This window comes from Rattus norvegicus, chromosome 2, assembly GCF_036323735.1.
Source record: "Rattus norvegicus strain BN/NHsdMcwi chromosome 2, GRCr8, whole genome shotgun sequence".
Lineage (NCBI taxonomy): Eukaryota > Metazoa > Chordata > Mammalia > Rodentia > Muridae > Rattus > Rattus norvegicus.
The window spans coordinates 229,341,953-229,368,850 of record NC_086020.1 but is presented as its reverse complement, the minus strand read 5'-3'; the positions used below and the strand labels follow the sequence as shown (position 1 = coordinate 229,368,850).

Genomic DNA, 26,898 nt, shown 5'->3' with positions numbered 1-26,898 from the left:
CAATCCTGCCTCTTTCCTCCTGGCCTCTCCGATTCCTCACTCTAGGACCACAGTATTACATGATGGTTTCTAGTCAACTGTAAGTCTTCCTGACAGCCCACGCACAGGTTTACCCTGCCTAGACACATAAGCTTTCAAATAAGAATCTCCAGATCCTTCTGAAAAGCTCTCAGGGAGAACTTTCCCTCGGGATGGAGACCCTCCAACTCTAAAGACCAGACCGAGACACCACAGGATGCAATCAGCAAGAGGATTTGGTTTATTGTCGGGATACACAGGCACAGGCACCTGCGGGCGCTTCAGTCACTCGGGGGACTGGCGCGCCCCACGGAACCAAGGATGGGCTTTTTATAGGATTCTGGGGAGCAGAAGCAAGCATACAGAAGCAGATGCATGGTTACAGGGATATAATTGGTGGATTCTAATGTGGCAAGGGTTTAGCCCGGGGGCAAGTTTCTTAGCTGCTGACTTGGCCCCCCAAGGGTTCAGCCCGGGGGCAAGTTTCTTAGCTACCTTTCTGGAACATAACGGCTGACTCGGCCCCCCAAGGGTTCATCCCGGGGGCAAGTTTCCTAGCTACCTTCTTGGAACATAACGGCTGACTTGGCCCCCCCACCAGGGTGTGGGACCTCTCCCAGGGCTTTTCTCATTGTCAGGTGTTCAACCGCAGTCGTCCTGTTGCCAGGCCTTCAACCAAACACATCTTGCTTGGCAACCGCTGTGTACTCAGTGTTCTAACCTTTCTCTGAACCAGTCATCTTAAGTACAGCCTTGCAAAATGGCGTTACTGCTGCTAAGCTGGGGTCTTTCACTTCTACTACTCTCCACGTTTGGCATTCAGCATCTCCAGACCTGCACTGTGTTAGGTAGGACTGTGTAGGCTTTGAGGTCTAAGCAGTGTGGTTAGATTGTTCTAAGATGCTTGTCTGTGCTCTTGCTTCACTGGCTGGGATAACAGGTCCTTTTATCTCACTGTTCAATCATTGCCCCAATACCCTCACACATCACAACTCTAAATCATTCCCACCAACATCTCTAAGGCTGCATATGTTAGCACAAAATCTCACTGAAGGAGACATGGTAAAGACAGGGACTAGACTATTGTGACTCTTGAGTGTTTTGATTCATCTAACCTCCATGTTTGTTTTGTTCTTAACCCCACACCATTCAATAATAAAACAAGGCAGAAGTTATATTCAATCTTTTGACTATGATCTTACTTAGATTGCTTTTCTATTTCAGGAGCTGAGACCCCACTGTTTATAAGAAGAAATAAGAAATTGCCTGTTACAGAATATTTCAACAATCCAAAGTCTCCTTTCAAGCCCAACACTCAGGAGAGCAGATCAGCAAGACCAATGTCAGTAAGGAGTGTGCAAGGCTACAGCCCTCAGAGAGCACTCTATCCCTTAACACATGGAAGGGAGAAGTGAACACTAGGTGGTCCTTTCACAAAAGTGGACTTCACACTGACAGAACATCAACGTAGTTTAAAAATGACCAAACAGTCCTCTATCTGGTGGCACATGTAAGTCTCAAAAACACTTACATATAATGCTAGAAATAAATATTAATGAAGACTATTTCTATTTGTAGTTGTAATATTTGTAGAATAAATACACTTATTTAAATGTCATTTCCTCTCCTGTACTAATAATATTTGTACTTAAACATAGGGCCAGTCCCAGAAAACCATCCATAATCAGAATTAAGTGCTGAATCCAAACTTAGAGTCGGGGAAAAGAGCTTGAGAATTTTAACATTTGAGCCAATTTTGGCAACCTACAATGTTTCCATGTTTGGGGACCATTATGGAGAAATTCTTATCTCTCCTCCAAAAAGAAAAAAATGTAAAAGTTATCTTTAAATTCATGAACCAGAGAGGAGTTTATTTTCACTCATTGCCAATGGTAGATGTTAATTTAATATAGAATGTGTGTGTGTGTGTGTGTGTGTGTGTGTGTGTGTGTGTAATTAACTACTCTTGGGATACAACTCTTATTCGTTTAGTATACAGTTCTGACATGCTGAGGTTCAAGTGTAACAGGGTTTATGTCTTAATTGAGGAGTCTGAGGTTCATGCTCTCACTTAGTGGCTACTTTGCACTGCTTGTTGGTTGGAGGTGTGGGATCCTTCCACCTTGCAGCTCAGTGGTCCAGGGTATCAGTGCCAATTGTAACCAGATGACAGGAGAAAGTTAGACCAGAGGAAAGGACTAAATTTTCTACGGTTGCTGTGACAGTATTACAAACTTAGCAATACAATTCCATTCTATTACAATTCTAGAGGCAGAGATGTGGGCTGGTCTAAAAAGAAAATGAAGTGATTTTCCTTTGGGAAGTCCTGGGAAGAGCTTGTTTTTTATTTTCTACAGAATCCACACTCCTTCACCCATGGCCCTTTTCTGTCTTGAAAGAGAGCAATAGCTAATCAAATTGTTCGCTTCCTGTGAGAAAGCAATCTGACACTCTTCTGCCTGTTTCTTTTAAAGACTCTCATGATCGCACTGGGGGTCTCTTATCCAGATTAATAAGGATCTGGGGAGATGGCTCAGTGGGTAAGGGGCTTACTTTCAGATTTGATTTCCTCTCTCCAGTTACTTAGCTTTTTCTTCTTGTTTTAAATGTATAGGTAGTGTTTGCATTTAGTCTAGGCTCTGCCCCACAGTTACCTGGCAGCAGCAAAGTGTGCCTGACTCATTATAAAAGAAGTTTGCCTCTCTCTCTCTCTCTCTCTCTCTCTCTCTCTCTCTCTCTCTCTCTCTCCCTCCCTCCCACCCTCCCTCCCTCCCTCCCTCCCTCCATCCCTTTCTCTCAACTCTCTTCCTCATACCCTGAATAAACTATTCTATCCTATGGCTGGTCCCTCAGGGGTAAGAGATGCCTCAGCATGGGCCCGAAGAGGCACCCTTTCCCCCACGCCTGGCTACACCTCCATCAAACCTATTCCTTCTTTCCTTATCTTTTCATAAAACACAACATCAGGGACCCCAGGAACAACTATCCCCAGTCACCCCAGCCACAATGGCAGCAGCCTCAGCAACAATGGTCGGGGACCTGATGCTCCACCTGCAGAGACCTTTCCTATGAATACCCAAGCAACAGGGCAAAGACCACTGGCTTGGTACTCCCTCCCAGGAACAGATCTAAAAGAATTGTGCCAGGCCATCTGTGAGGACGGACTCAACGCCCACTGGACAAAATCTGTTTCACAAAGCCTGGGGAATGATAATCCCCTGGGCCCCCAGGACTAGAAAGGCCTCTTTGTTTGTATAATGGGAAGTTCTGTTTAGAGATGAATGCCAGAAGCAGGATAGAAAACAAACAAACTAGGGCCACAACAAAAGGGCAAGACCTTCCCATTCAGTTAATAACTTGGAATTATGACCAACTCTTGCGTCAGGGTGACTTCTCTGTACGAGAGTTCCACAGGCTGTACTCTCTGCTGGCTGCTTTGAACAGGGCCCTCTATATATGCTCCAGGTCTGGGACTATCTAACCCCTTGCCCACCAGACCTGGTGATGCCTCCTCATTAACTTTGCTAAAACAAAAACATATGGAGACCCTCACAGATTTTATACTAAGAATACAAGCCAGCTTAGAAAAATAACAGATCCTACAGCCAAGGTGATGTTTTTAAACACTCTTATTTGGGAAGGAATGACCCAGAACACAGACAGGCATGCCAAGGACTAAAGGATGAACATTATGATGTATGAATTGTGGCTACTCATGGCATTGGGACTTCTTCCTACCAGGATCCCTCTCTTTCCCAAGCCTTAGCAGCCACAACATGGTCCAATTCAAAGTGTGTTAAATGTGGGGAAACTAGACACCAGAAATGGAACTGCCCCCAGAATTGTCCAACTGCCCTTAAAATGCCTACATCTGCTTCCAGTGAAGGAAGGGCTTCCACTAGAAAAAGGACTGCAAATTTAAATATGGTCAAGACAGAAAAACCCCTACCAACCCTCAACCCCATCAGTAAGAGGGGAAGACCCACAATTCCACTGGGTCACAACCATTTTAGAGAAATCTCACCCTAAGCTTTCAATAAAAATAGAAAATAGAAGTTCTAAATGCCTAATGGACACGAGAGTGGATAAGACCATCCTAAGACAAACCAAGATCCCTTCACATTGGACCCTCCTTCAAGGACCTCAAGTGATGGGAGTAGATGGTCTCTCCTGAGCGTTTATTACCTAAGACAAATGGGAAGACCCAGATGGGACAAGTGGGACCACTAGTCCCCTAGTGTCAGATATGGCCTCTAACCTGCCAGGTAGAGATATCTTAGAGTACTTAAATATGGTCCTTATTAGTGGTGAAGAGGGAGAAGGCCTCCAGATACAAGACTACCCAAAATATCAAGAACAAAAGAATCCCCAATTCTAAGGTCCACTTTTGAATATCTTACCCCCTGTCTAGAATGAATCACAAACAATTCTGTCTGGATGGAACAATGGCCATTAAACAGAGAAAAAATTAACAATATTACAACAATTAGTTAAGCACCAGTTAGATATGGGGTACATTCGAACCTCTAGGAGCCCTTGGAATACCCCAGTTTTTGCAATTAAAAGGAAGACTGGAAGTTCCTCCAGGACCTAAGAGCAATTAATAAGACCATGACAATCTGGGACTCTCCTCAACATGACCTCCCCTTTGTCTCTGACATACTTACAAATAGCCTGCTATTAGCATTGGACATCAGATATTGCTTCTTCTTAATACCACTCCATAAACAAGACTGTAAGCATTTTGCCATCTCTGTACCCAAAATCAATAACTCAGGACCAGCTGATAGATTTGAATGGACTATACTCACACAAGGCATGGCTAAAAGCCCAACTATTTGCCAGGAGGCTGTAGCCCATGGATTAAAACCCCCTATTAAATCAAGTCTCCATATATATCATTACATGGGTGACTATTAATGTGGCAAGACAAAAGACAGGATCAAGAACCTTAGAAAACTCTTTAAAAAAAAAATATATATATATATATATCCCTTCACATATTATATATATAGTAAGATCATATATATATATATTCCATCTCATTTCCCCTATCACATTCCTAAGGACAGTCTGGCCAGCTCTATCTGTTATTACATTAATTGGTGAAGACCTTGGCTCCTCGTACCCACCAACCAATTATGGCCTTTATTTGACCTACTTAAAGGTGACAAGAACCCTCCTTTCCTCACTCTTTGATGCCAGCTCTACTAATAACTAATTACATTAAAAATGCCTCCCTGGCTCACTATGACCCACAGTAGCCAGTCCAAGTCCTTATATTCTTTTCTTCCTTCACAGTAGTTGGAGCCCTACATCAGGGGATCCTAGAATGATAACCCTCTCCCTCCTCTGTGAATAAAACTTTCAAATATAGCCAAGCGAGAACATGTCCCATCTTTGTCAGTCACATAAGGTCACACTTACCCCTCCCTGAGCCCCTCCCTAACGAGAACATCTTAGCTGACAGGGCTGCCACACCTGGGGCCTTCGCTATGTTGCCCCTCACTGGTAAAGAACTCCATCAACTGACCCATATCAACTTAAATTCCCCAATACCCCAACAAAATTCCTTAAATGTATTCTTTTTTTTTTTTTTTTTCTTTTTTTCAGAGCTGGGGACCGAAACCCAGGGCCTTGCGGTTGCTAGGCAAGAGCTCTACCACTGAGCTAAATCCCCAACCCCCCTTAAATGTATTCTTAAAACTGGCTCCTCTTGTGCCTCCCTAATTCACACTCCTGCTATGCAACAATTGGGGACAGAATCAAGAACCCCAGAAGCCTTAAGGAAATGCCCTTTGGCAAACAGATGTTCTCCAGATCCAATCATTTGGTAAACAAAAACTTACATTTGTTACCAAGCTACTTATTCCCACTTCACCTGACTAAACTCAGACTAAAGAAAACTCACAGAAACGGAATTAGAGCCCTGTTCTCCACCTGTTCTGTCATGGGGTTCCCTTTCCAGATCAAAACTGATAATGGTCTGGCCTTCAAGAACCTCCCGTTTAAAACCTTCCAGCTTAGAAAACAGCTCACCACACAGGCATCCTTCACAGTCCCCAGGGCCAGGCCATTATTGAGAGAACATGTCAAGCACTTAAAAGACAAGCACAAGGCTCCCCGCCATCTAGCATTTAGCAACCAGATCACTTGAACGGGATCTGCCCCCACCCCTCCAGCCACTTTCCCTGTTATTCTAAAGGTCGTTTTTACTGTGTTTAATGCCAATGCCTCACCTAGCCCCATTCTTCTTAGTACAACATTTTGGTGATTTTATGCCAGTGAAACGTGAGGGGAGGAACCAGATAATTGGGGGCTAAAGACTGCCCACTGGTGGGATGGTGACAACCCCTAGAGATGTAGTGTACCCAGATGCCAGTGTGCGGGTGTTCTACTGAATATGCTTGCTTTCCTATCCTCAGATAGACCCCTTGTGCCTCCAGGGTGTCGACACCGTGGAGGTTGTTGCTCCTGCAGGACAGAGCATGGGTTCACTGAGCCTCAGCTGGTGCAATGACAGGACATAACAGACCTCTCTATTTAGTGGACAATGACAGGCCCTGTTCTATAATATGCATGACAGACCCTTGACAGAATCACTGGCAAGGTAATGGGCAGGTTTCACAGAGGTGAATTCACTAGAGACTCAGCTGACTTCCACAATTCAGCAGCTCATGCCTGTCACTAGGCCTATGCTCTACGGGAGAAACAAATGGAAAACCAAATAAAACCCACAACATCCTGGGGTTGATACATCCAGTGTTACAGACCCTCCTCCCGTTTACACATCTGAACTCCCCCCTACCCCCATTGTTTCTTTCACACCTGTAGCACCCACCACCTACTTGCTGCAGTGCCCATGAATATTTTAATGGTAACTCCAGCTGGCTGAGAGAAATGACACTTGACCAGGCCTTTGTGACATTCCTGTTTGTCACCAAATTGTTACCATAACCCTTCGCATTTCTCCTAGGCCTACGGCAACAGACCGCCAGTATGATGCTACTGAGACTGTAAACCGGGATAACCTGTGCACAGCCCCCTTTCCTTCTCTGGTGTGAAGGAACAATAACTCCCTGTGTAGATATCCCCTGCCAGGATTCTGCAGCCGTTATGATCATTCCACAGGCCGGCTCTGAGGAGGAGGCTGCACTGCTGCCACAAACCAGATGGGGTTGGGAAATATTTACCCTTTATGAGTAGGATGGGGCTCAACATCTCCCTTGGGTCTGCTGGGGTCACAACAGCTGCCACTGTCAGACACACCACCTGGCCAAAGACTTTGAAAACACACTCTGCCAGGTGATGGCATCTGCAACTGACAGCCTCAAGTCCCTCCAAGGACAGATGAACTCTCCTGCAGGGGTCCTGCTCCAAAACCAGATAGGCTTTGATAACTGCTGAGCATGGGGGAAGGAATGTTGTTTCTTTGTTAATGAGGCTAACCTGATAGAGCAAACTGGAAAGAGCCTTAGGAGCCTATACAATGCTCTCCTGGTCTGATATCCACCCCAAGAACCTCCGTCCTGGTTCCAAAATCCTTTGTTCTTGGCTCCTCCTTTTGTACATCCTTAGATTATGCTTCATTTTTATCCTTGTATCCTCATCTAATTTTAAAACAGCCTAAGCAGCAAAAATCATTGCCAGTCAGGTTCTGGAACTCCCTTCCCGACAGGGTTTCCCAGGGCTTTACCAGACAGATTTCCCTCCCAGACAGACTTCCCAGCCCGACACCTCGCCCCCCCTCCACCCCCAACCTCTACCTGAGCAGTGTTCAAGTCCCTTTCTGCCAGTAAGAACTTGTGCAGCCAGCACTGAGTGAAGACTAGGAACTGCCTTCTCCACTGCAGCACCCTCTTTCCCATGCTTATGTGCGATGCTAGAGTTTCTCAACTACTAGGTCTTTGTTATTAGCCCCGTATGCCCCTTTTCTTTTTAAATTTCATTATTTAAAATAACTTCATTGTTTAAACAGTGGACATATTAACATTTTTATCTAGTGATTACAATGTAAACATATTAATATCTAATAATAATAATACTTGCTGCAGGACATGAGGATTTGATCTTGTATGACTGTGATTTATGTTAGCATTGCTTTTACTGTTTTAATAAAGGCTTCACCTGAATGATCTGTTTATTTTTTTTTGCCCCTGTTCTGGCAGAAAGCAGATTTTAAAAATCTTGTCAAGGCTTGTACTCCAAAGGAACAAAAAGTCTGAAGCAGGTTTACTGCTATTTTAGAGCAGACAAAGTCAAGGGAGAAACAGGGATAGGAACAGTAACGGGAAGGCATCACTAAGTAAGATCATGGTGTCTGTTCACAACTGTAAAACCCTAACTGTGACAGAAGTTGGTATCAGGGAAGTTGGTACCTGGGACTGGAGTATTGCTGAGATAGGCCTGACCACACTTTTGTTTTGAAGAATGCGGATTTCGGGACTTTGGATTTGGAAAGCAGTGGAATGCTTTAAAATGGGGCTTAATGGGCTATCTTAGTAGGAATATGGAAGACTTTGTTATTGAGAGTGATTTGAACTGTTTGGACCTGTTCCAAGATGGTTCAGTGAAGAATTTCAGTATATGGCCTAGAGACTGTTTTGTGGTATTTTGGGGGAAAATGTGGCTTTTTGCCATTGTCCAAAGAGTGTGCCTGAGGCTAGGGTGAAGAGATTTAGATTAATTGCTTTGAAAAAGTAAATTTCGAAACAGTCTGGTGTACATTCTGTCATGTAGTTACTAAAGTTCACTCTTATGAAGAACATTTTAATGAAATGGAGCAACTTGAGAAAGGAAAAATACAAAATATATGGCTCGAGTATTAAAAGGACACCAGGAAGGGAAACGGAGCTGGATCCAGTGTTCAAGGATATTAAATTAAATTCAGGGAGTAATGACCTTGGGGCCAGATCCCACCCAGCTAAATTAGCTCTAGGTAATTAAGTACAAACCTTTAATCCCAGGAGGCAAAGATAAGCAGATCTCAGAATTCAAGGCCAGCCTAGATCAGAGCAAGTTCTTGGTGAAGGAAAAACTTAATTCCAGACTTGGTGGACCACACCTTTAATCCCAGTGCTTAGGAGACAGGCATGCAGATCTCATGAGTTCAAAGTCAGTCTCCGGAGCAAGTTCCAGGACAGCCAAGCTTAGGCAAGCAAGGAGTTGGAAAACGAAAAGCTGGTGATAATGTAATAGAACAAGGGGCCTGTTCCAGCCCCAGCAAGCATCAAAACTCGGCAGCTTTGGCCATGTGGCTCTGGCTTAAGAGTCCAGAATAAAAGGGGATACTGGGAAAATTGATGCTTGTTAGCTGGAGCTGGGAGATTAGCGGTAATTAAGAGACCAACATCGCTGAGGTAAAATCTTCTGGGAAGTGTTTTCTGAGAGCACAAAGAGGCTGTGTTCAGAGATAGCCAAGGTTGTACCTTAGGCTGTAGCTGTACTTGGTAATGTGTAAAAGTCACCCAGGTGGTACTGGTTTTGAAGGCATAAAGATGTCATGGAGAGCAGCTGAGGCTTGGCACTATGAGAGGCCATGGAAGGCCACTGGTGAAGGTGCAGCCTCAGTTGCAGTTGACGGCCCAGGACAGAGGGGGTCATGTAAAGGATTTGAGGCTTGGCACCATGAAGAGAGCTTATGAGAGGCTATTGGTGAAGCCTAGTTGCAGTGGAAGTGAAGACCACATATTGGAGATGCCAGTGCTATGGATGACCACCAAGAACAGCAGCAGCAGTGGAGTGGATCAACCTGAGCTTAGAGTGGTATAGAGGGCAGAGCTGGAGAAGTGACACCAGCCCTTTGGAGGAGCCCAGAAGTTCCTGTGTGGATTTCATACATTGAAACAAGAAGCTGTAACACTGAAGTTGCCTTGGAGACCCAAGATGTTCGAGATGCCAGAGCCACGGGCTACCTGGTAAGGAAAGAGCTATTAACAGGGAGTGGAACCATCCCAGTAGAAAGAAGTTTGTTGCAGTCAATAAAGATGAAAAGGGAGCTGGAGATCTGAAGACCACTTTGACATCAGACATGGAGATGCAGAGTTTGGAGTTTTTCCCAGCTGGTTTCCTGTCTTGCCTTGGGGATTACAGTTAAGTGATTGGATGAATCTCAGAAGAGACTTTGAACTCTGGACTTTTGACATTGTTGAGACTGTGGGGACTTTGCAAGTTGGACTAAATGTATTTTGCATTATGCAATGTTTAGGTATGGCCCCCATAAACTCATGGTTTGAACAAGTCTATGGGCCAGGGAGTGGAGTGTGAGGGTTTGTATATGCTTGGCCTAGGAACTGGCACTATTAGGAGGTGTGGCCTTTTTGGAGTATGTGTGTCACTGTGGGCTTAAGACCCTCATCCTAGATGCCTGGAAGTCAGTATTCTGCTAGCAGCCTTCAGATGCAGATGTAGAACTCTCAGCTCCTCCTGCACCTGCCTGGATGCTGCCATGTTCCCATCTTGATGATAATGGACTGAACATCCGAACCTGTAAGCCAGCTCCAATTAAATGTTGTCCTTATAAATCTTGCCTTGGTCATGGTGTCTGCTCACAGCAGTAAAACCCTAACTAAGACACCAAGTTACTATTATCTCACACTCACATGCTGCTCACAGGATAAATATGTAACAGTCACATTTTAAATAAGGACACTGAGTTCTAACATGCCCAGTTTCACAATGTAAACATGAGTACCAAGGCTTAAGCCTCATCTAATTCCCTAATCTCCCCAGCGACGATCCTGACTCTGGAGGCTGCCATCAACTCTCTTCTTCACATACAGTAAGCTCACTGCACACACCCTCGCAGTGAACTAGGGAAGGAGGGACAAGGGTCTCCATGAGCTCGCTCACTGACTACTCTAGGTCTCTGCTGCCATTAATTCAAACCTATCCTTTTCTCCTTTTTGTGTACATCTGTTGCTGTACAGGGGAAGAAGTTGAGAGGAAGGAATACATTAAGGTTAGAAAGGCTGTCTTGTGAGTCAGAGGGAGCATGGCCTACCAGGCTTGATTCTGTATTTACAGCCTCTGAAACTGTCGAAAATAAGTTGTGGTTATTTTAGCCCACTAGGTCTGTGGTGCTTTCTTACAGCACACCCAGAAAATCAGTAGAGCTTTTGCAATTAATAAAAATTAAACTATGTGGTACTTGAAATAACTTCCTTCACTTTTATAGTTAATTGGGTCCTAGTTCCATATAAAATGTATGTATTAGATACTTCATTTGCTGCATGACAAAATACCTTGACAAGAAGCCAATAAGGAAGGAGAGTTTATCTTGGTTTAGAGCTCTACAGGAGGTAAGGAAGGAGAGTTTATTTGGTTAGAGCTCTACAGGAGGTATATAGTCCATCGTGGCAGGGAAGGCCTGCCATCAGGAACATTAGGCTGGCCTGGATGGCAGGAAGTGTGATCACACAAGAAACAGGACTGGCTGTAGACAGGAAAAGCCCACCCTAAGTGACATGCTTCCCCTTAGAAAGGTCCCACAACCTCCAAAACAGAACCATCAGTGGAGACCAAGTGTCCAAACACACGGGCACATGGGGGACATCTCACCAAATCTGAATCTTAGAAAAGTACAGTAACAACATGAACTGACTTTACTCACTAAGAACTGCACTCTGACTATTAACACACCTCTGTGGACAGTGAAGGACCTAGCTACCATAGGTAACTAGGAATAAAGCAACAAAAACAGGCAGTGAACATCCACACCAGATCTAGTGAGCTTCCCTCTAAATTGGTGTTAACACAGCACATACATTACATAATAAAGAGAAAAGACCAGAAGCTGATTTCCTCCCAATTCAGTGACCGCTCCTGAGGTTCCACTGCACCTGTGTAAGGGGCACGTGATCCAAACACACTTCTCTGCAGACACTGTGCAAAAGCCTAACGGCACCCCTCTGCTCTGTCTTCATCAGCTTCCAAACCGCTGTTTAATTTCTGGCTAATGAATTCAAATTAGTGAATTCAATACAACCTTTCCACAAACAATACGTATCAGCCTGCCATCGTGGATTAAGGCATGAAAGCTAAATGTGATGTGACAGATGTCAACATTACATGCACATGGTATTTACAGAAACACATTTACACTGGTTGGGATATTACAGCAGGACGGAAGATGTACAATATTCACATTATGTTAAATCCTAACATTATGGAAATATGTTAAATATGTAGAAAATAAATGGAAAGGACAGCTCCTTTGTTTTGTTTAACTGAGGTAAAGGCAAATTGATTCTTCAGAAGTAACCTTATAAAGTAATCTATCCAGCAAAACTTGTGTAATTGAGTAAGTTACTGTCACTACGGGACTTAAGATTATTCTTGTGACTATTTCAGAAGCATAAGAAGGTATCACAAGGGAGGCACAGGAGTCAACTCCGCTGTCCAAAAGGAATGGATTGTTGAGCCCAGCAAACAATCGGTGTCCTCCCAGAATTAATGTTATTTCTTAGAACTGAACACAGAAGCTACAGAAAGAAAGGGTAGCTTCCCAAGTCCAACATTTTAGAAGACTCAAGGGACAGTTATGAATATCTGTTCCAACAAACAGCCACCAGACCAAAGAGACACAGGGAGGATGAGCATGGAAGAACCACTGGGTCAGCAGGCTGGCCCTGCAGGACGTGCCCCGGTGAAGGACGGGTGGAGGCAGACCCCACACCACGCAACAGCCTCCACGACCGATGTGAGTGAGGCTTAAGCTCGTCTGAAATCACACCTTTGAGTCTTCTTCTTACACAAAACCAAGCAATCCTTTCTTAGTGCTTAAAGGGTTTTTCGTTATCATTTAACTCTTTAAAAAGATTTAAAATTCCACAACAGAGACGAGAGAAAGTTTTCTCGCAGTCTGAGCATTCTGGGAAGCACCGACCACACTGTCTGGTTTCTCTGAAGCAAGAGAACAGGGGAAGGTTACTGTGGGTCAGGGCTCACTGCAGAAACCGAGCTGCTTTGCTGGCCCTGCTGCTCTTTGTGCGGAGAGCCAGGATCATCTCTGCCATGCTCTCCCTCGATGGCACTGTCCCATCCTCCTGGCAGGGCCTGGTGGTCCTGAGGAGAGCTTTCGCAGGCCTTGTGTGCGGGGACAGCTCCTTTCCGTGGGGGTAAGATTGTAAAAAACGCCTCTTGCCAGTCTCCTGTCTCCAGGAACTCCAGGATAATCTCAAACACTGCAACGAGAACCAATGTGGATGATGCTTAGTCAAGGTCACCGCGATGCTACACTGTGGTGGAAGGCGCCCCTTGTGCTGATGCTGACGTGTCCTAACTACTTTCTCCTGTTGGCTATGAGGCACCAGCTGCCCACAGCTCTGCAGCCCTCATGACCCCTCCAGCTTTCCCTTAGGCAGTTCTTTAGACCCACAAGCTTACTGGCATCGGTGTGTGTTATAGCCAAGGCTGCAGCATACTTTTCACCTCTATGTACTAGCTCATGACCAGCATACATGATTAACACCCAGTCCATTGATTGTCACTACAAAGAGCCGCTGTGAGGGGCTTTTGCCTGCTTTCTGCTCTTGCTTTCATAGTAGAAAAGAAAACCAATGCTGTCCCTAGGATCACAATACGGAAGGGCTTCCTGGGTCATTTGCAGAAAAAAAATTTCCACTGGGTATCAAAGGTTTTAGAAGAAATTTGTTCCTTGAACAATTAATTTCATTTTTCTAACTCCAGATAGCCTGCTATATAAAAAGTATGTAGGATTATATAAATTACTGTGTACTGACTGAAACTGTTCCTTAATTACAGGAGCTAGAGAGATGGCTCAGTGGCTAAGAGGACTGGCTCCTCTCACAGAGGACTGGGGTTCAGTTCCTCATATCCACATAGTTGCTTACAATTGCCTGCACTCCAGTTCCAGGGACATAATTTTCTCTTCTGACCGCCACAGGCACCGAACATGCACTAGGTGCACCTATAGACATGCAAGCAAATACAAAAAAAAAAAAAAAAAGAATCTCAAAAAAAAAATTAAAGCTCAGTGGCTTGGTGTTATATGTCTTTAATCCCAACATTTGGGAAGGAGGCAGAGGCAGGTGGATTTCTCTGAGCTCAAGAGAAGTCTGGTCTACGTAGTAAAACCCTGTCTCAAAAAATTTTTTATTATGATTTAACTACTTAATACTTAAGGCAGTGAATTATATCTAAGCAGGGATGTACCACAATGTTACTCATGACAGCTGTTCATTTTGAGATTTGCCAGAGAAAAACAAATTTGTGGCCAAATTTAAGGTAAGCTTTATTAAATATTAAATACTGACCAAGAAATGGGCTTTGGTTAGGACCATTCCCTGGAATTTACCACCTGAGAATGTAGAAGGGCTTTATAAGGATAAAGCTACAGGCCACCATCCTTTCCCATGAGGCTTTGTTATTTTCCAAGAACTACAATTCCCAGCATTCCATGATGTTATCTGGTTCCTGGGTAGGTCAGGATTATAGGTTAATTTGGGGCATTACACAGCAAAAAAATAAAATATAATTAAATTTATATTTTACGGTATAAAACAAATTAAAAATATTCGCAATGGAGAATGATTAAATGATTATCTATTTAGGAGATGGACTATCACACAGTCACTAAAAATCAATGCCATGAAAACTACAATGAAGTGGAAGATAAGTACCCAGATCAGTAAAGCTGACAGACCACAGCCACAGAAAAAGAGTTGGGAGGAAACACACCCAAAAGTTAGTAACAAGTACAAGTTGTATGTGAGTCACAGTACAAATTTACAGCTAGTTGTTTTTATACTTCGTAAACTTTCAAAAATGTCTGAAGTATTCACTTTTACTTCTAGTAAACAAACGACTCCATCTTTCTATCTGTGCACGTCTGAGATGCACTGTCCCTCAGTGTTCACTCAGGGACTGTGGGCGCCTCACAGCACAGCTTACCGTGGTTAACCGCCAGGACTTTTCGACTGTTCATCTTCACGAACTCTGCAAGAGGGAGCTGTGCATGCTTGATTCCATAACTGGATGCTTGCTTAAACGTGAGTCCCTGAAAATAAAGATACTGGGACTTAGGTGTTGTACAGTCTAGGAAAATGTAGATCTCTTTCAGACACGACTTCAGTGCGGAGAACATTATCTGAATAGCTTATAGTCCTGGCAGCAGGAGCGTTCACAGCCTTGTTTAACCACCTCATTTTGTAGGAGTGAAGAAAGGACGTTCCCAGCAAGTCGGAAGCCCCTCAGTGGCAAGCAGGGAAACCCTGTTTCCTGCTGTGACTCTTCTCTTTCTAGTCCCCTACCCCGTTTCTCTCAGTGAAGCACTCGTCATTCTTTCTGTGAGAGTGAAGGGTGCCGGTGGTCTAGGTCATGCTGGATAACTGGTCCAGGACAGAGAGACACCACTACAAGATGAGTTCAGGTTCCTCAGCAGCACCGGGATCAGCCTGTCACAGACTGAATGCTACCAGCTTAGCACAAGTGCTTTTTCTTTAACATAACAGGCACTGTTTGCAATTCAACTTCCAAATACCAGAACCTCTTATCTGACCTAGGGGTTGTTGAAACAACATTACCTGAGCAGGTCTCAGCCATAGGAGACTTTCCGGTTTGCCAGGTAAGTATCCCAGACTGCTATGTAAGGGCTCTGAAATCCTTCAAATGAACGAACACCCTATAAAATCTCAGATAACAACCACTGACTATTTACAAAAGCTTACCTCAAAGCCTGGGTGCTATTACTCATGCTGGATACAATGGCTCTGTTAAAATTCTGCTACAAAAAGTTTTAAAGGAAATTCTGTTTCAATTATACACCAGACACAAATATTTCAATGACATAAAACCCTGAGTGAAGAATATTTCAATTTTTCTTACATTTTATTTTTTTCTTTCTACCAACTATTATCTAACAGGATTTTATATTTTCTCAAATGTAAAATGCTTGAAATCTGAGTCTATCCCAGACAAAGAGACGGTCCAGGAGGTATAAGCTTAATTTCTCAACAAGTACTTAGCCTATGTAGAGGCAAAAGATTAGAGGAGCCAGGTCTTTAGAATGAAAATGCTTTATTAGAGAAACAGACACAACTTGAGAAGAGAATCTGCTTGTGCATATATTATACATTAGACTTTCCCACTGACAAGAGAAAGGCTAATGACCATTCTGACGAGGGCCCTGGGATATTCTAGAGTTGATCACCCAATGCCTAGCCATACCTGACAACTCAAAATTACAATTAAAGAGAAGTCCAGTTTCTCAGCTATATTATACCTAGGAGCTCTACAGCCATGCAGTCACCACTGGATGGGCAGACGTGACCATGGGTGACACGGGAGAAACTATGTACATACTGCTGCTGAAGTATACAATTACGTCCTATACTGTGCTGACAGTATTTCTTTTTTTTTTTTTAAAGATTTATCTATTTATTTGTTTATTTATTTACTTATTATCTGTAAGTACACTGTAGCTGTCTTCAGACACACCAGAAGAGGGTGTCAGATCTCATTACAGATGGTTATGAGCCACCATGTGGTTGCTGGGATTTGAACTCAGGACCTTTGGTAGAGCAGTCGGTGCTCCTAACCACTGAGCCATCTCTCCAGCCCCAGTATTTCTTTACTTAGAAAAAAATACCTTTTCTTTAGAAAATTGAGATGAATTGAGCATGTGGCAAAGTACATAATAATGTCCTCTTTAGAAAGTAACTTTTCATCTGTATAAAAACATGAGGTGAGAAAAGAAAAATAGATGAGAAAAAATGATTTGAACAATCATACATTTAAAAACTAGTATAGGGCCGGAGTGATGAATCGGGAGTTAGCACACAGCTGCTCTTCCAGAGGACCCGAGTTCAGTTCCCAGCACCCACAGGGGCTCACAACTGTCTGTAACCCCATTTCCAGAGGAACTGACCTTCGAGGACACTACACAAGCACACAGAACAGGACACTACATGCAGGCAAAACACTCATGCACATAAAAATTGACTATTTTAAGGATTAGTATAAACTCCAAAGGCTGAGCAATTCACAGTATCAGAGTTTCCGGCAATGCAGCAGAGCTCTGCAGCTATCCAGTCATTTCTAAAAATCCACTTTGCCACCTGACATGGTTGATTTTAGGCATAACCTTTGTCCCTCAGATTCTGCAACTGCAAAATATAGTTTTTTACCTGCAGCGACTGACCTCCCTGAGCTGCAGGAGGGTCAAGTTTTTTTTTTTTTTTTTTTTTTTTTTTGCTTAGCTTAGGTTACCACCACAGTAGTAGGTGCACCAGAAAAATCATTCACTATAGGATTTTGTCAGGTTTTAGGTAGGAACAAAGCACAGTACCTTGTGGTGGTTGTGGTCCACTAACCCTCCAATCACATAGGCCTTTGACTCATCTAAGTCCTTTAATACATTAGGTGAGTCCGACGTCAGATAAACCAGGTCTTCTTTTTTTATGAGTTCACTATAGTGCTCGGACTTGATGTGAATATCCTTCAACAACAAAAGGAGAATGAGTGTGTTGCTAGCATGACACTGAAAGCTGGCTAACATGATATCCTTTTCTCAAAATAAACCTGTCCCAACACCTGGGATCAAGCTTGAGAGACTATTGTTATACTAGCCTGTGACACCCATAACCGACTCCTTACTTCACATCACAGTCCTTGAAATATTCTACCAACCTTCCTCCCTCGGCTGGGCTCAGTTCCTACTCTAATTCCTCACTCTGACAGCAAGCCAAGTCCGAGACCGCACTTGTATCGTCTAGTCTTCCTGTAGGGTCAACTCCGACTCCTCAGCCTAGGAGCTCTTTCCTCAATGTGGCCATCAGCCTACCCTTCTCACTTTATCTCCATTCCAAAAATAAAAATAGAAATGCATTTTCCTGCTTCCTGATCACACTTTTCCTGACGAGAAATGTCTGTTCCAATTATGTCTCCCATGTGACTCATCAAAAGGAAACTGTCAATGTAATTAATAGAATGTGTCTGTTTCTACAAGGAGACATATCTGAAAGCTTCTTTGCCAAAACTGTCAGGTCAGAGACACAAGACAGAGTAAGATTTTTCAAGTCACATTAACTGCCTGAATAGTATGTCTCCAGGCTCTGACTGTTAGACAATAATTTTGAAGAAAATCAAATGAAGCAAACACTTAGATTGTGTGCTACTGATTAATACAGTTACTTTTCTGAGAAAGTATATGCTATAAATCTGACTCTTATACTTAATACGGCCTCAGAAAGGATCTGAGTAGCTAGAAGCCAGTAAGTCTGTACTTCTCTACAAACCAAGAATACAAATAAAGACACAAACTATAAAGTACACTGTCTAACATATTCAGTATTTCTTAGAAAGAGGCATGAATCTAAAGACTTGCAAAAGTTTGCACATGGGCTCTTAATATATGCAGCTATTAGATTTGTAGACACTAGTGGGGAAAGCTGGGCTCTGTGGGAGCTGAAAACAGTAAACAATGCTGCATAGGCTAACACAGCACCGCTGAACATGAGAGTCCCGAGCCAAGATGGCCACATCTGCACACAGCCAAGATGGCCACATATTTACATATACCTAGAACAGGAAAGTTATTCAAATACATTTTAAATCTGCTAGAAGCTGCGCTAAAAAGGAGAATAGATAAGTGACCAGTATATTTTAACATAATATGCCCATGATATATCCCCACTCCTTCTAAGTCAGCGTATCCCACATCTACAGCATATGCCAACTCACAATCCAGACTTTCACATCTCAGGAATGTACAACCGCACAGGGCCAGTGGTCACAGAATGGACAGTATGGATTGAAAAGAAACAAAATGTAGAGAAAGTTTCAAATTTTCTTTTGATGCAAAAGATCTTACCAAGTCTTTTGGATACTTCTTTTTTAGGAGTGGCTCTAATGTAGCAGCCAAGACAAATGAGAGGGCATATACATGAGCAGACACATCAGTCTCTTCTTCAGCTTCCGCCCTTGTAACTTCAGACATGGTACAACGGTACCCAGAGTTTTGTAGCATACTGTTACTGAGAACTTAGGTAAAGCAAAAAGGCCTTTTAGGAGCTTAGAAGAACCTGGACTGTCTCCTACCTTCCAGTTGACCCATCCTTGGTCATTCTCATCCATGTTCTTCTTCAGTTGGCCTCCATGGCTTGTCAAGTAAAACTGATGAGCAATTAGTAGGCAGAGAAAAAAGAAAAAGTCCAGTCAGTTCACCATTTTATCCCCTCATCACCAGGGAAGCACAAAGTAGTTTTCACTGAGCTAGAGAAAAATAACTGTGATAGACTCTGAGTGCCTGACACAGCAGGAAAAAGGGCCCGTTAGGTGGGGTCTCCTCAACCCATCAGCTCCAGCATGGCCCCTGCATTTCCTCTCTACCCGCTGGCTGAGCGGTTATGATCTGCCTGCACTGGTGAGCACCCTGCAGACTCCCTGGTTTTCATCGAGCTCTCATACATCCCCCCGGGAAGGTGTTTCTAAAAAAGACGTATCCAAAAGCCTTGATAAGATCTTTATTTTTGCTGCTGTTGCCCCTTCCCTGACATCTCCTTTATAGCTCACTCGAGTAGGGTATAAAATCATATAAAAGCCCAGTCCCATGCTGCTTCCACTTGGTTAACATCCACGGGGAGTTCCTGGATCTTCATGTCACAAGGTGGCATTCACAGTAGCCATCAAGTAGTGTCCACAGTCGCTCTCTAACTAACAAACGCTTCTCAGAACTGTCAGTGGCTCAAAAGGAAATGTGACACACATCTAAGAGGCCCTGCTGTACAAACAGGCAGTGGCAGCCTACTTCCCCGCTTCTGCCACTTCCCACAGCTGGAAGGAACGAAAGCGGAGAAACTGCTGTGAAAACAGGCGCACATCTAAACAAAGGCAGCCAACACTACACAGCAGTGGATGAGGCTGGTGAGCGGGCGTCTGGGAACGACACTCATGTCCTACATATTCTTGTAGGAAAAGTCAAGCATGACACAGGCGCCTAAGCCTGTCAGGGAGGGGCCAGTGGAGCCACTCATGCTTCTTGTCATGGGAGATGGGAAAGCAAGCAGAGCCTCCCTAACCCTTCACACACCTGAACGGGATGTGATGCGCGGCGGTTCTCTGCATAACATCGTTGAATCTGTTTGTGAAGTTTCTTAATATCCTATAGAATAGCACAATTTAAAAAGGAGAGTCGTCAAAGTCATCTAAGGCCTTCTATGGTATTACAGGAACAGTACAAGCAAAAGAAATGGCCAGACAGGCAAAAATCTTTCTTTTAAAATGTAATGCCATTGTGATAACTTTCACTTAATTTTCCCAAACACTAGCAAAATTACTACATGTAAAGATAATGCTCTGTAATTCTCATGTCCTTTTGAAGTTTTTATCTATTCAAAATGCTAATAATGTTGGTTTAACAGACAACAACAAAACCTTTTTTTTTTTTTTTTAAGAATCATGCTATTTCCAGACTTTACCCTAAATGGCATTGCTAAAATGCCAGATTTAAAACAAACTGTGTGTGTGTGTGTATGTGTGTACCTGGATACATGTATGTACAACATGTTTGTGCAGTGCCTGTGGAGGTCAGAAGAGGGGTCAGTTGCCCTGAAACTGGAGTTGCAGATGATTGAGTCAGTATGTCCACACTGGGAGCCAAGCCTGGGTCCTCTGCAAGACCGATGAGTGCTCTTACCTGAGATCTGTTTCTCCAGCCATGCTACAGAGTTTTTGTTTTAAATTTTGAGATCGCGGGGTTGGGGATTTAGCTCAGTGGTAGAGCGCTTGCCTAGCAAACGCAAGGCCCTGGGTTCGGTCCCCAGCTCCAAAAAAAAAAAAAATTTTTTTGAGATCATATCTCACTAAGTAGTCCAGGCTTGCTTCAAATGTGCTATATCTTAGGTTGGCCTAAAACTCTGAGGTTCTCTGACTCAGTCATGGAAGAGATAGGATTACAGACTTGTGCCATCAAGAAACTCCATAATCTTTATAATTAATATGTGGTTACTGAGTTCTATTATCTAACTGTGGGGTAAATGTCTGTCTACATATATAAAAACATATACATAAATATGCTATACATATCAAAGCACTTAATTTAGGAGTAAGAGAATTTGAAAATCTTACTACGATGTAGTCTAGTATATAAACATTATCTGTAATATTACTTAAGAAAATAGAAGGGACTTAACCTAGTCACACAGGGACCTCGTGATACCTTTAACACCATCAAGTCATCAAAGCTGCAGTCTATGATAAGGCGGAGGTTGCTAGGAGCAACGTGTCTTCGGATCCGTTTCCTGTCGTTTCCATCTGAGTTGGACTCCAGCTGACACCGTCGTTCTAATTTCTTTCTCTTGCGTTTTTCTTTTCGTTTTTCCCTAAAATAGCAACCAATTTTGTTATTTGTATATTTAGATATTCATAAAACTTCCAATTAAACAAAAATTACATTTTAAAGTAGTCATGGTTGTGTGACATATCCCTTCTGTGGGGAGAAAAGGGTCAGACCTTCGTAACCTGATTTACTCCAGACAATAACTGCACATTTCAAGAAAGGACTCTGCAAAGCTACAGAGCTTTCTTCAGTGAAAAACTTCATTATCCAATCGTTTCATTACTAGTGTCATATAAGACTCAGAAAACTTATGATTTATAAAGAATTTATTCACAACTCAGCCCCTAAACGATTTTCTAGTTCAATATCACAAGGAATACTAAAAAGAAAATTTCACTAAATTAACTAAAAGAACAAAAATAAAAGTCCAAGTTTTTCTAATCTCTTATACATTTTGGCCTTAGACACTGGCCCTAACAGAAATGCTTTCATGAACTCCTGTATTAGGCACATCCATGTCAGGACAAGTTGACCTTCCTGTGTTGTTGCTTTACCCAGACCTAGGGCACGGAGTCTGAGCTGTCCTAGCAGGTCTGCTGCTGCACAGGCAGTCTTAGGTGAGAAAAGACGGGGTCTAAATTCATCAGTATTGCAACTCAGCGTTAGCTAAAAACATGCATAACCTTATTTTGTCATGACTTCAGTTTCAGGGCAGACAGCTTCTAATAGGACCTGATACCCCATTTCTCAGAAAAACAGCGCATGCTTTGAAGTACTCACTTGCGCTGTTCCCGCTGCTCTTCCCATAGTCTCTGTTTCATCAGCTTCTTCAGTTGCCGTTTAGATATTGGCTGGGCCTCTGCATCCACTCTCTGCTTCTGTCTCTCCTCCTCACTGTCACTAGCGCCCGGCTTTCCTTCTACATTAGGAGGCTCAATGGATGCTGGCAACACTTCAGATGACATATTTGTTGTCTCTGAAAAAAATTGAAAAGCCAAATTTTTTTATATGAACTGAAAACTAACAAATTTAACCCAAATGGCCAATAGAGACCACTACATGCTAAACTCATTGATTAAATACACATTTTAGATAGTTAAATTCCGTTTATTGGCAAAGATCTTTAACTATCACTTGACACTGAATTAAGTATTATGTACTGACAGTACTGGAAGGACTGAAGAAATAAGAGTTTACAGATACTATAGAAGGTCTTCATATGGTTTTTCCAGAATGCAAGTATGTTTTGAGAGTTGAAAATGCACCGACACTGTCCTAGTTAGCTTCCTCTGTCAAGGTGACATAGCCTAAGCCCAGAGTTATGTGAGGAAGGCTCAATTGGGGATGGGGGTGGGTAACAACATGGACACTGCCCGGATGGTATGTGGCCATCCCTGGGCCACATCAGAAAGCTAACTAAGCATGAGCAATGGAGTAAGCTGACTGGTAGACTCCGTGGTTTCTGTTTTAGATCCCACCCTGTCTTCCCTCAATGACGAACTGTGATCTAGAAGCATGAGCCAGGGACCCCCTCCCTTTAACTGGCTTTTGCTTCAAGTGTTTTATCACAACAGAGACTTGAACTGCTGTGAACACTCTCTGACCTAGCAATGTATCTTCTTAGCAAAAATTCCTGTAAGCAAGTCAGAAACGTACATTAAAATCTGCATCACAATTTATTCATCCTAACATTTTTAACTGTGAAAACTCAGAACTTGAGTGTCAGCAAAAAAGTATAAACAAATAACGGTTCCTCTATAATATAGGTTAGTTATGCAGGCTAAGCAGCCATTAAGGATGGTATTTCCAAAATTACTTATTGATGATGGGTAATGGCTATATTTTAAATCTGAGAATCAATGCAGATACTAATATGCTTATTATATTTATTAAAGCACATATACATACCCATGAACAGACGTTGAAGATGTGTACGCGCTTTAATGAAATAGACAAGTTTTCTTTCTCTAACAAATGTCACAGTATATCTGTAAACACTTTAGTTATGGCTAAAAACAAAATATGATTCTGTAATCAGTCTGCAACGCTAAGGCGTTGACTGAAATAAATCTCCATTTAAATCCAACCACACACATTTTTATCCATAACAACTAGAATTCAACTTGCTGACTGGGGGAAGGCTAACTACACTGAAATGTCTTTTCTCTTTAATATGTTACTAATAACAAAGCTTACAAGCGTTTGCCTTTTTGTCCCTGCCTCAGACTAAGCATGATGTACTAAGCATCGTAGGGCCTTAAGAAATGTTCTGAGATTCTTCTTACAGAGGTAGCTAGTTAATCTAAGCCACACAAAAACAAACAATGAAACAATTACTCTTCAGGACGTAATAATAAGGACAACACATTTACAGAACTTAAGCAGTAGTTTTACTATGTGCATCTCACTTTCTCTGAAAGTGCAGTGTCACGTTACTTGAGACGAAGTTGACTCTTACTTCAAACTGACCGGATAAGTGAGTAGATATGGTATTTCAAAGGGTTTTTTTTTTAAATGAGGATAATTATAGCAAAGCTACTAACTCCTCCCGTCTCCAGTAATTCCTAAGAAACAAGGTATCTCAAACAAATCTACAGGGAGAATATACTCAAAATAGTTGGTAGAATAAAGAGATGAATGAAATTATGGCAATATGACTCAAACCCAGCTCCAAGAGCAACACTTCCCAGTAACCTAACACCTTGAGAGTGGGGGATTCTGAAGGGATAGTGCAGACTGTACACTGCTGACAGATGACTCTAAAGGCATTAAATAAAACTTTAAAATGTATATATCCAAAGCCACGGACGGTGGATAAAACAATTCCCATCAAACATGCAAACTTAAAAGCAAAACTGAAATTAACAGGAAAGCATTTTCTGAGACAAATATTCAAGAGAGCACATTTCTGTTTATCTGTGGCAATAGTTTTCAATAGTTCTCTATGTTTAAAATTCTGAAGTGCTGAGCTAGCTATACTGTGAGAATTACAAAAGCCATGCTTTATAGCTCTCTTACACCAGGGGGAGCCTTTGCCTTTCACATCTAAAATGTCTCAAGTTAAATTTAACCTGACCTATCAGAGAACAGAAACATTTCTGAGCAGCCTATCATAAGCCAGTCTAAACATTAATGTATTTTATCAATTCTCGAAGCACTGTGCTGGGTGAGTTTCCTAAGCTTTAATTAAATAAGCTATACTACTGAACAACACATGAAATATGTTTCGTTTTATAAAATATATGAATGCAGATAAAATAGTAGCTGGGTGTCTTATTTTGGCTAGACTTTACCAAGATTGCTTCCGCTCCGACTGTCTACTACATAATAAATACAGTGTACGAATTTGATACAACTATGTAAAACATGGCACTTGTGAACGCACTTGGTTTTAGTTTGGGTCACGACATAAATCTCTATGGTAGCGAGTCTGGGGCTCCTCCCTGACCAGCAGGGATGCTCGCAGCACATTTTCATTCACTAATCCAAGTTTAACAAGTATTAAAGAACATTTTACAGAAAGATAGAACGTAAGTGTGAGACTTTTACTTTAGCACATCTTAAACCGTGGATGGTTAATTCTTGGATATAGGTTATCAGATGGAATTACACAACTCAAAATTGAATAATGCCGACAAAGACTATCTGGTGTGGGGCGAGCATACGTCACCTAATGCCAAAGACAAAAAAAAACAAAACAAAACAAACCAAACAAACCAGGGCTGCTATCAAACTGGCTAAAACAGCCCTCGTAGTTTTAAAGCTTTCTTTTCCGTAGTTACTAGAATCAACACATGCCGGCACCAGTGTATTTCTGTATCATTTTATTATTTAGCGTGTTGGTCAGTATCGCAGTAGCAATAGCCCTTTGTTCAGTTGTTAAGTCCCTTTGGCCGGAATTCTGGCTTGGGAAGGAATCACAGGACAGCCTTTCTTTCAATGTGAATAATGTTACACCTCTGGACACATAGCCACATTTTAAACACAAAGTATTTCAGTGACAACCGGTAACACCTCCATCTTAAACTCATCCTCAGCTCACCACGAGGCTGGGCCGCATCTGCAGCAACCGCCCCTCGGCTCCCTACATCCGACCGCCAGGGGAGAGGAAAGAGGAAAGGCAGGGAAAACGCCTCGCCTGTCCTCTAAGCATAACGCAGCATTGCGACAAGCCACCCTCAGCCTCCACATTGCCCTTTCTGCCACACTTCCGGCAGGATTCCCACGAACAACAGAAACCCCGAGCAGCCAGCACGACAGCGGGTCACGAGCACGCGCAGACGCAGGCCGGGCGCGCACGCCCCGAACGGGCCCTGCGCCCGCTAACGAACCGCAGCTGACCAATCACGATGCGGGAAGATGTCACGTGAGGGGCCGAAGGGCGGGGGGTGGCGAACGCGCCACCCGACGCCACTTCCTCCGCGAACCCGCAACTACTTCCCAGGCCCTTGCCCTCTACTCCGGAAGCCCTGATTGCAGCGGAGGATAGGATAGTTCACGCTCCTTTGGCATCCGAAAGAATACTAAAGAGCAGGGGCGCAACAGCCGCAGTGCCATATTTACCAAGCCGTGGGGACGATGGGGAAAGCAGGGATGCGGTCAGAAAGCCTTTCTGAAATGCTCTCGGCTCCACGCGTTAGTCCTCCTTCAGAAACTTCAACTCCCAGAGGCAGAGGCGGTGGTTGCACGTCTGCTTACGGCACTTGCGTCATCGAACTGCGCTAACTCCAACCTAGAGAAAGGGGAGGGGCCTGTACGGGGCGGGGTCAGGAACTGGGTTTTTTCAGGAGTGGTTAGTGGCTACCACGAGGTGTTTTTCCCTGTCCAGCGTTTGTATTTCTACCTACAGGCATTTATTCATGTGTAAGCTCCGGTCTCGAGGCGAAGATAGCCCCACTTAAAGAAATTGAAATGCGAAACAGACGAAATGCCCTTGTTTTTTCTGTGTTGAAAGGATCTAGTATTGCCCAAATTCTAATTTGTGTAGGAAAAAGTTAACCAATATCACATGGTCTTTCATAGGTGAAGAAAATGTAAACTGAAATAATAAAAATTCATTGAAATTGGGAATTTTAAAGTTTCCTATGTCCTTAGTAAAACGTGTACTTTACATTCCATTCTTTGATGTTTTTCCCATGCTATTTTGCAAAACACTAGTGATATTTCATCGTTTGTAAATACTTGACCTTATATAATCTTGCTAAATATAGACCAAGTCAACCGAGGCGGTGGGAAAAACAATTGGGTAGGTTGGTCTTTTTGTTTTATTTTGTTTTAATTTGGCCTTTCTGATTGACTAGTAGTAGAATTTGAAGATAAAGAGACCCACAATATAGATTTTTTCTTCTTGCTTGACCTTTGAACATGTTACAGGCTCTTAAATAAACTGAAACGTCTCTGGATTTAGTTGGGGGAAAGGCTCTTTCTCTTTTAAACTCTCCGTTTTTTATTTGGAAAAATGTGATCCAGGATTCTCTTGTGGATCTCTCAATGTAAGAGACTTCTGTTAACGGAACATTGGCAGTAAAATCTGGACCCATTTATGGTCTGTTTGTAGGGCATCTTTTTTCAGCTGCCTCCGT

General features: G+C 42.9%; 2 protein-coding genes and 1 long non-coding RNA gene across 7 annotated transcripts in view; 1 reads left to right on the top strand and 2 right to left on the bottom strand.

Annotated features, from left to right (window-relative positions):
* The window catches only part of C2h4orf17 (similar to human chromosome 4 open reading frame 17), a 28,460-nt gene extending 26,824 nt beyond the window's left edge, over positions 1-1,636 (top strand). The window contains exon 9 of one of the 2 annotated variants that reach the window (NM_001134579.2): positions 1,243-1,636. In NM_001134579.2, the coding sequence (NP_001128051.2) occupies positions 1,243-1,433 (191 nt within the window). In that variant the 3' untranslated portion in view covers positions 1,434-1,636. The remainder of the gene's footprint in view (positions 1-1,242) is intronic. The other variant, XM_063282226.1, reaches the window with a different exon arrangement.
* On the bottom strand, positions 237-1,244 carry LOC134485979 (uncharacterized). The gene is made up of 2 exons (XR_010064457.1): positions 581-1,244; positions 237-513 (listed from the first exon to the last, which is right to left on the bottom strand). It is a non-coding gene; the product is annotated as an uncharacterized LOC134485979 (long non-coding RNA).
* Positions 1,637-11,277: 9,641 nt separating the features above from the next.
* Trmt10a (tRNA methyltransferase 10A) lies at positions 11,278-25,998 on the bottom strand. Of its 4 annotated transcripts, none has more exons than XM_017590789.3 (9): positions 25,359-25,679; positions 23,225-23,254; positions 22,097-22,292; positions 21,197-21,359; positions 20,069-20,140; positions 19,078-19,152; positions 17,327-17,476; positions 14,932-15,037; positions 11,278-13,202 (listed from the first exon to the last, which is right to left on the bottom strand). In XM_017590789.3, the coding sequence occupies exons 2-9, from the start codon at positions 23,226-23,228 to the stop codon at positions 12,946-12,948; spliced, it is 1,023 nt and encodes a 340-aa protein (XP_017446278.1). In that variant the 5' UTR covers positions 23,229-23,254; positions 25,359-25,679; the 3' UTR covers positions 11,278-12,945. The 4 variants fall into 4 exon arrangements, with proteins under 4 accessions (XP_017446278.1, XP_038958037.1, XP_038958038.1 ...); XM_039102109.1 differs by having other exon boundaries at positions 23,225-23,325; positions 25,359-25,632; XM_039102110.2 differs by lacking the exon at positions 23,225-23,254 and having other exon boundaries at positions 25,455-25,625.
* Between the last annotated feature and the right edge of the window lie 900 nt (positions 25,999-26,898).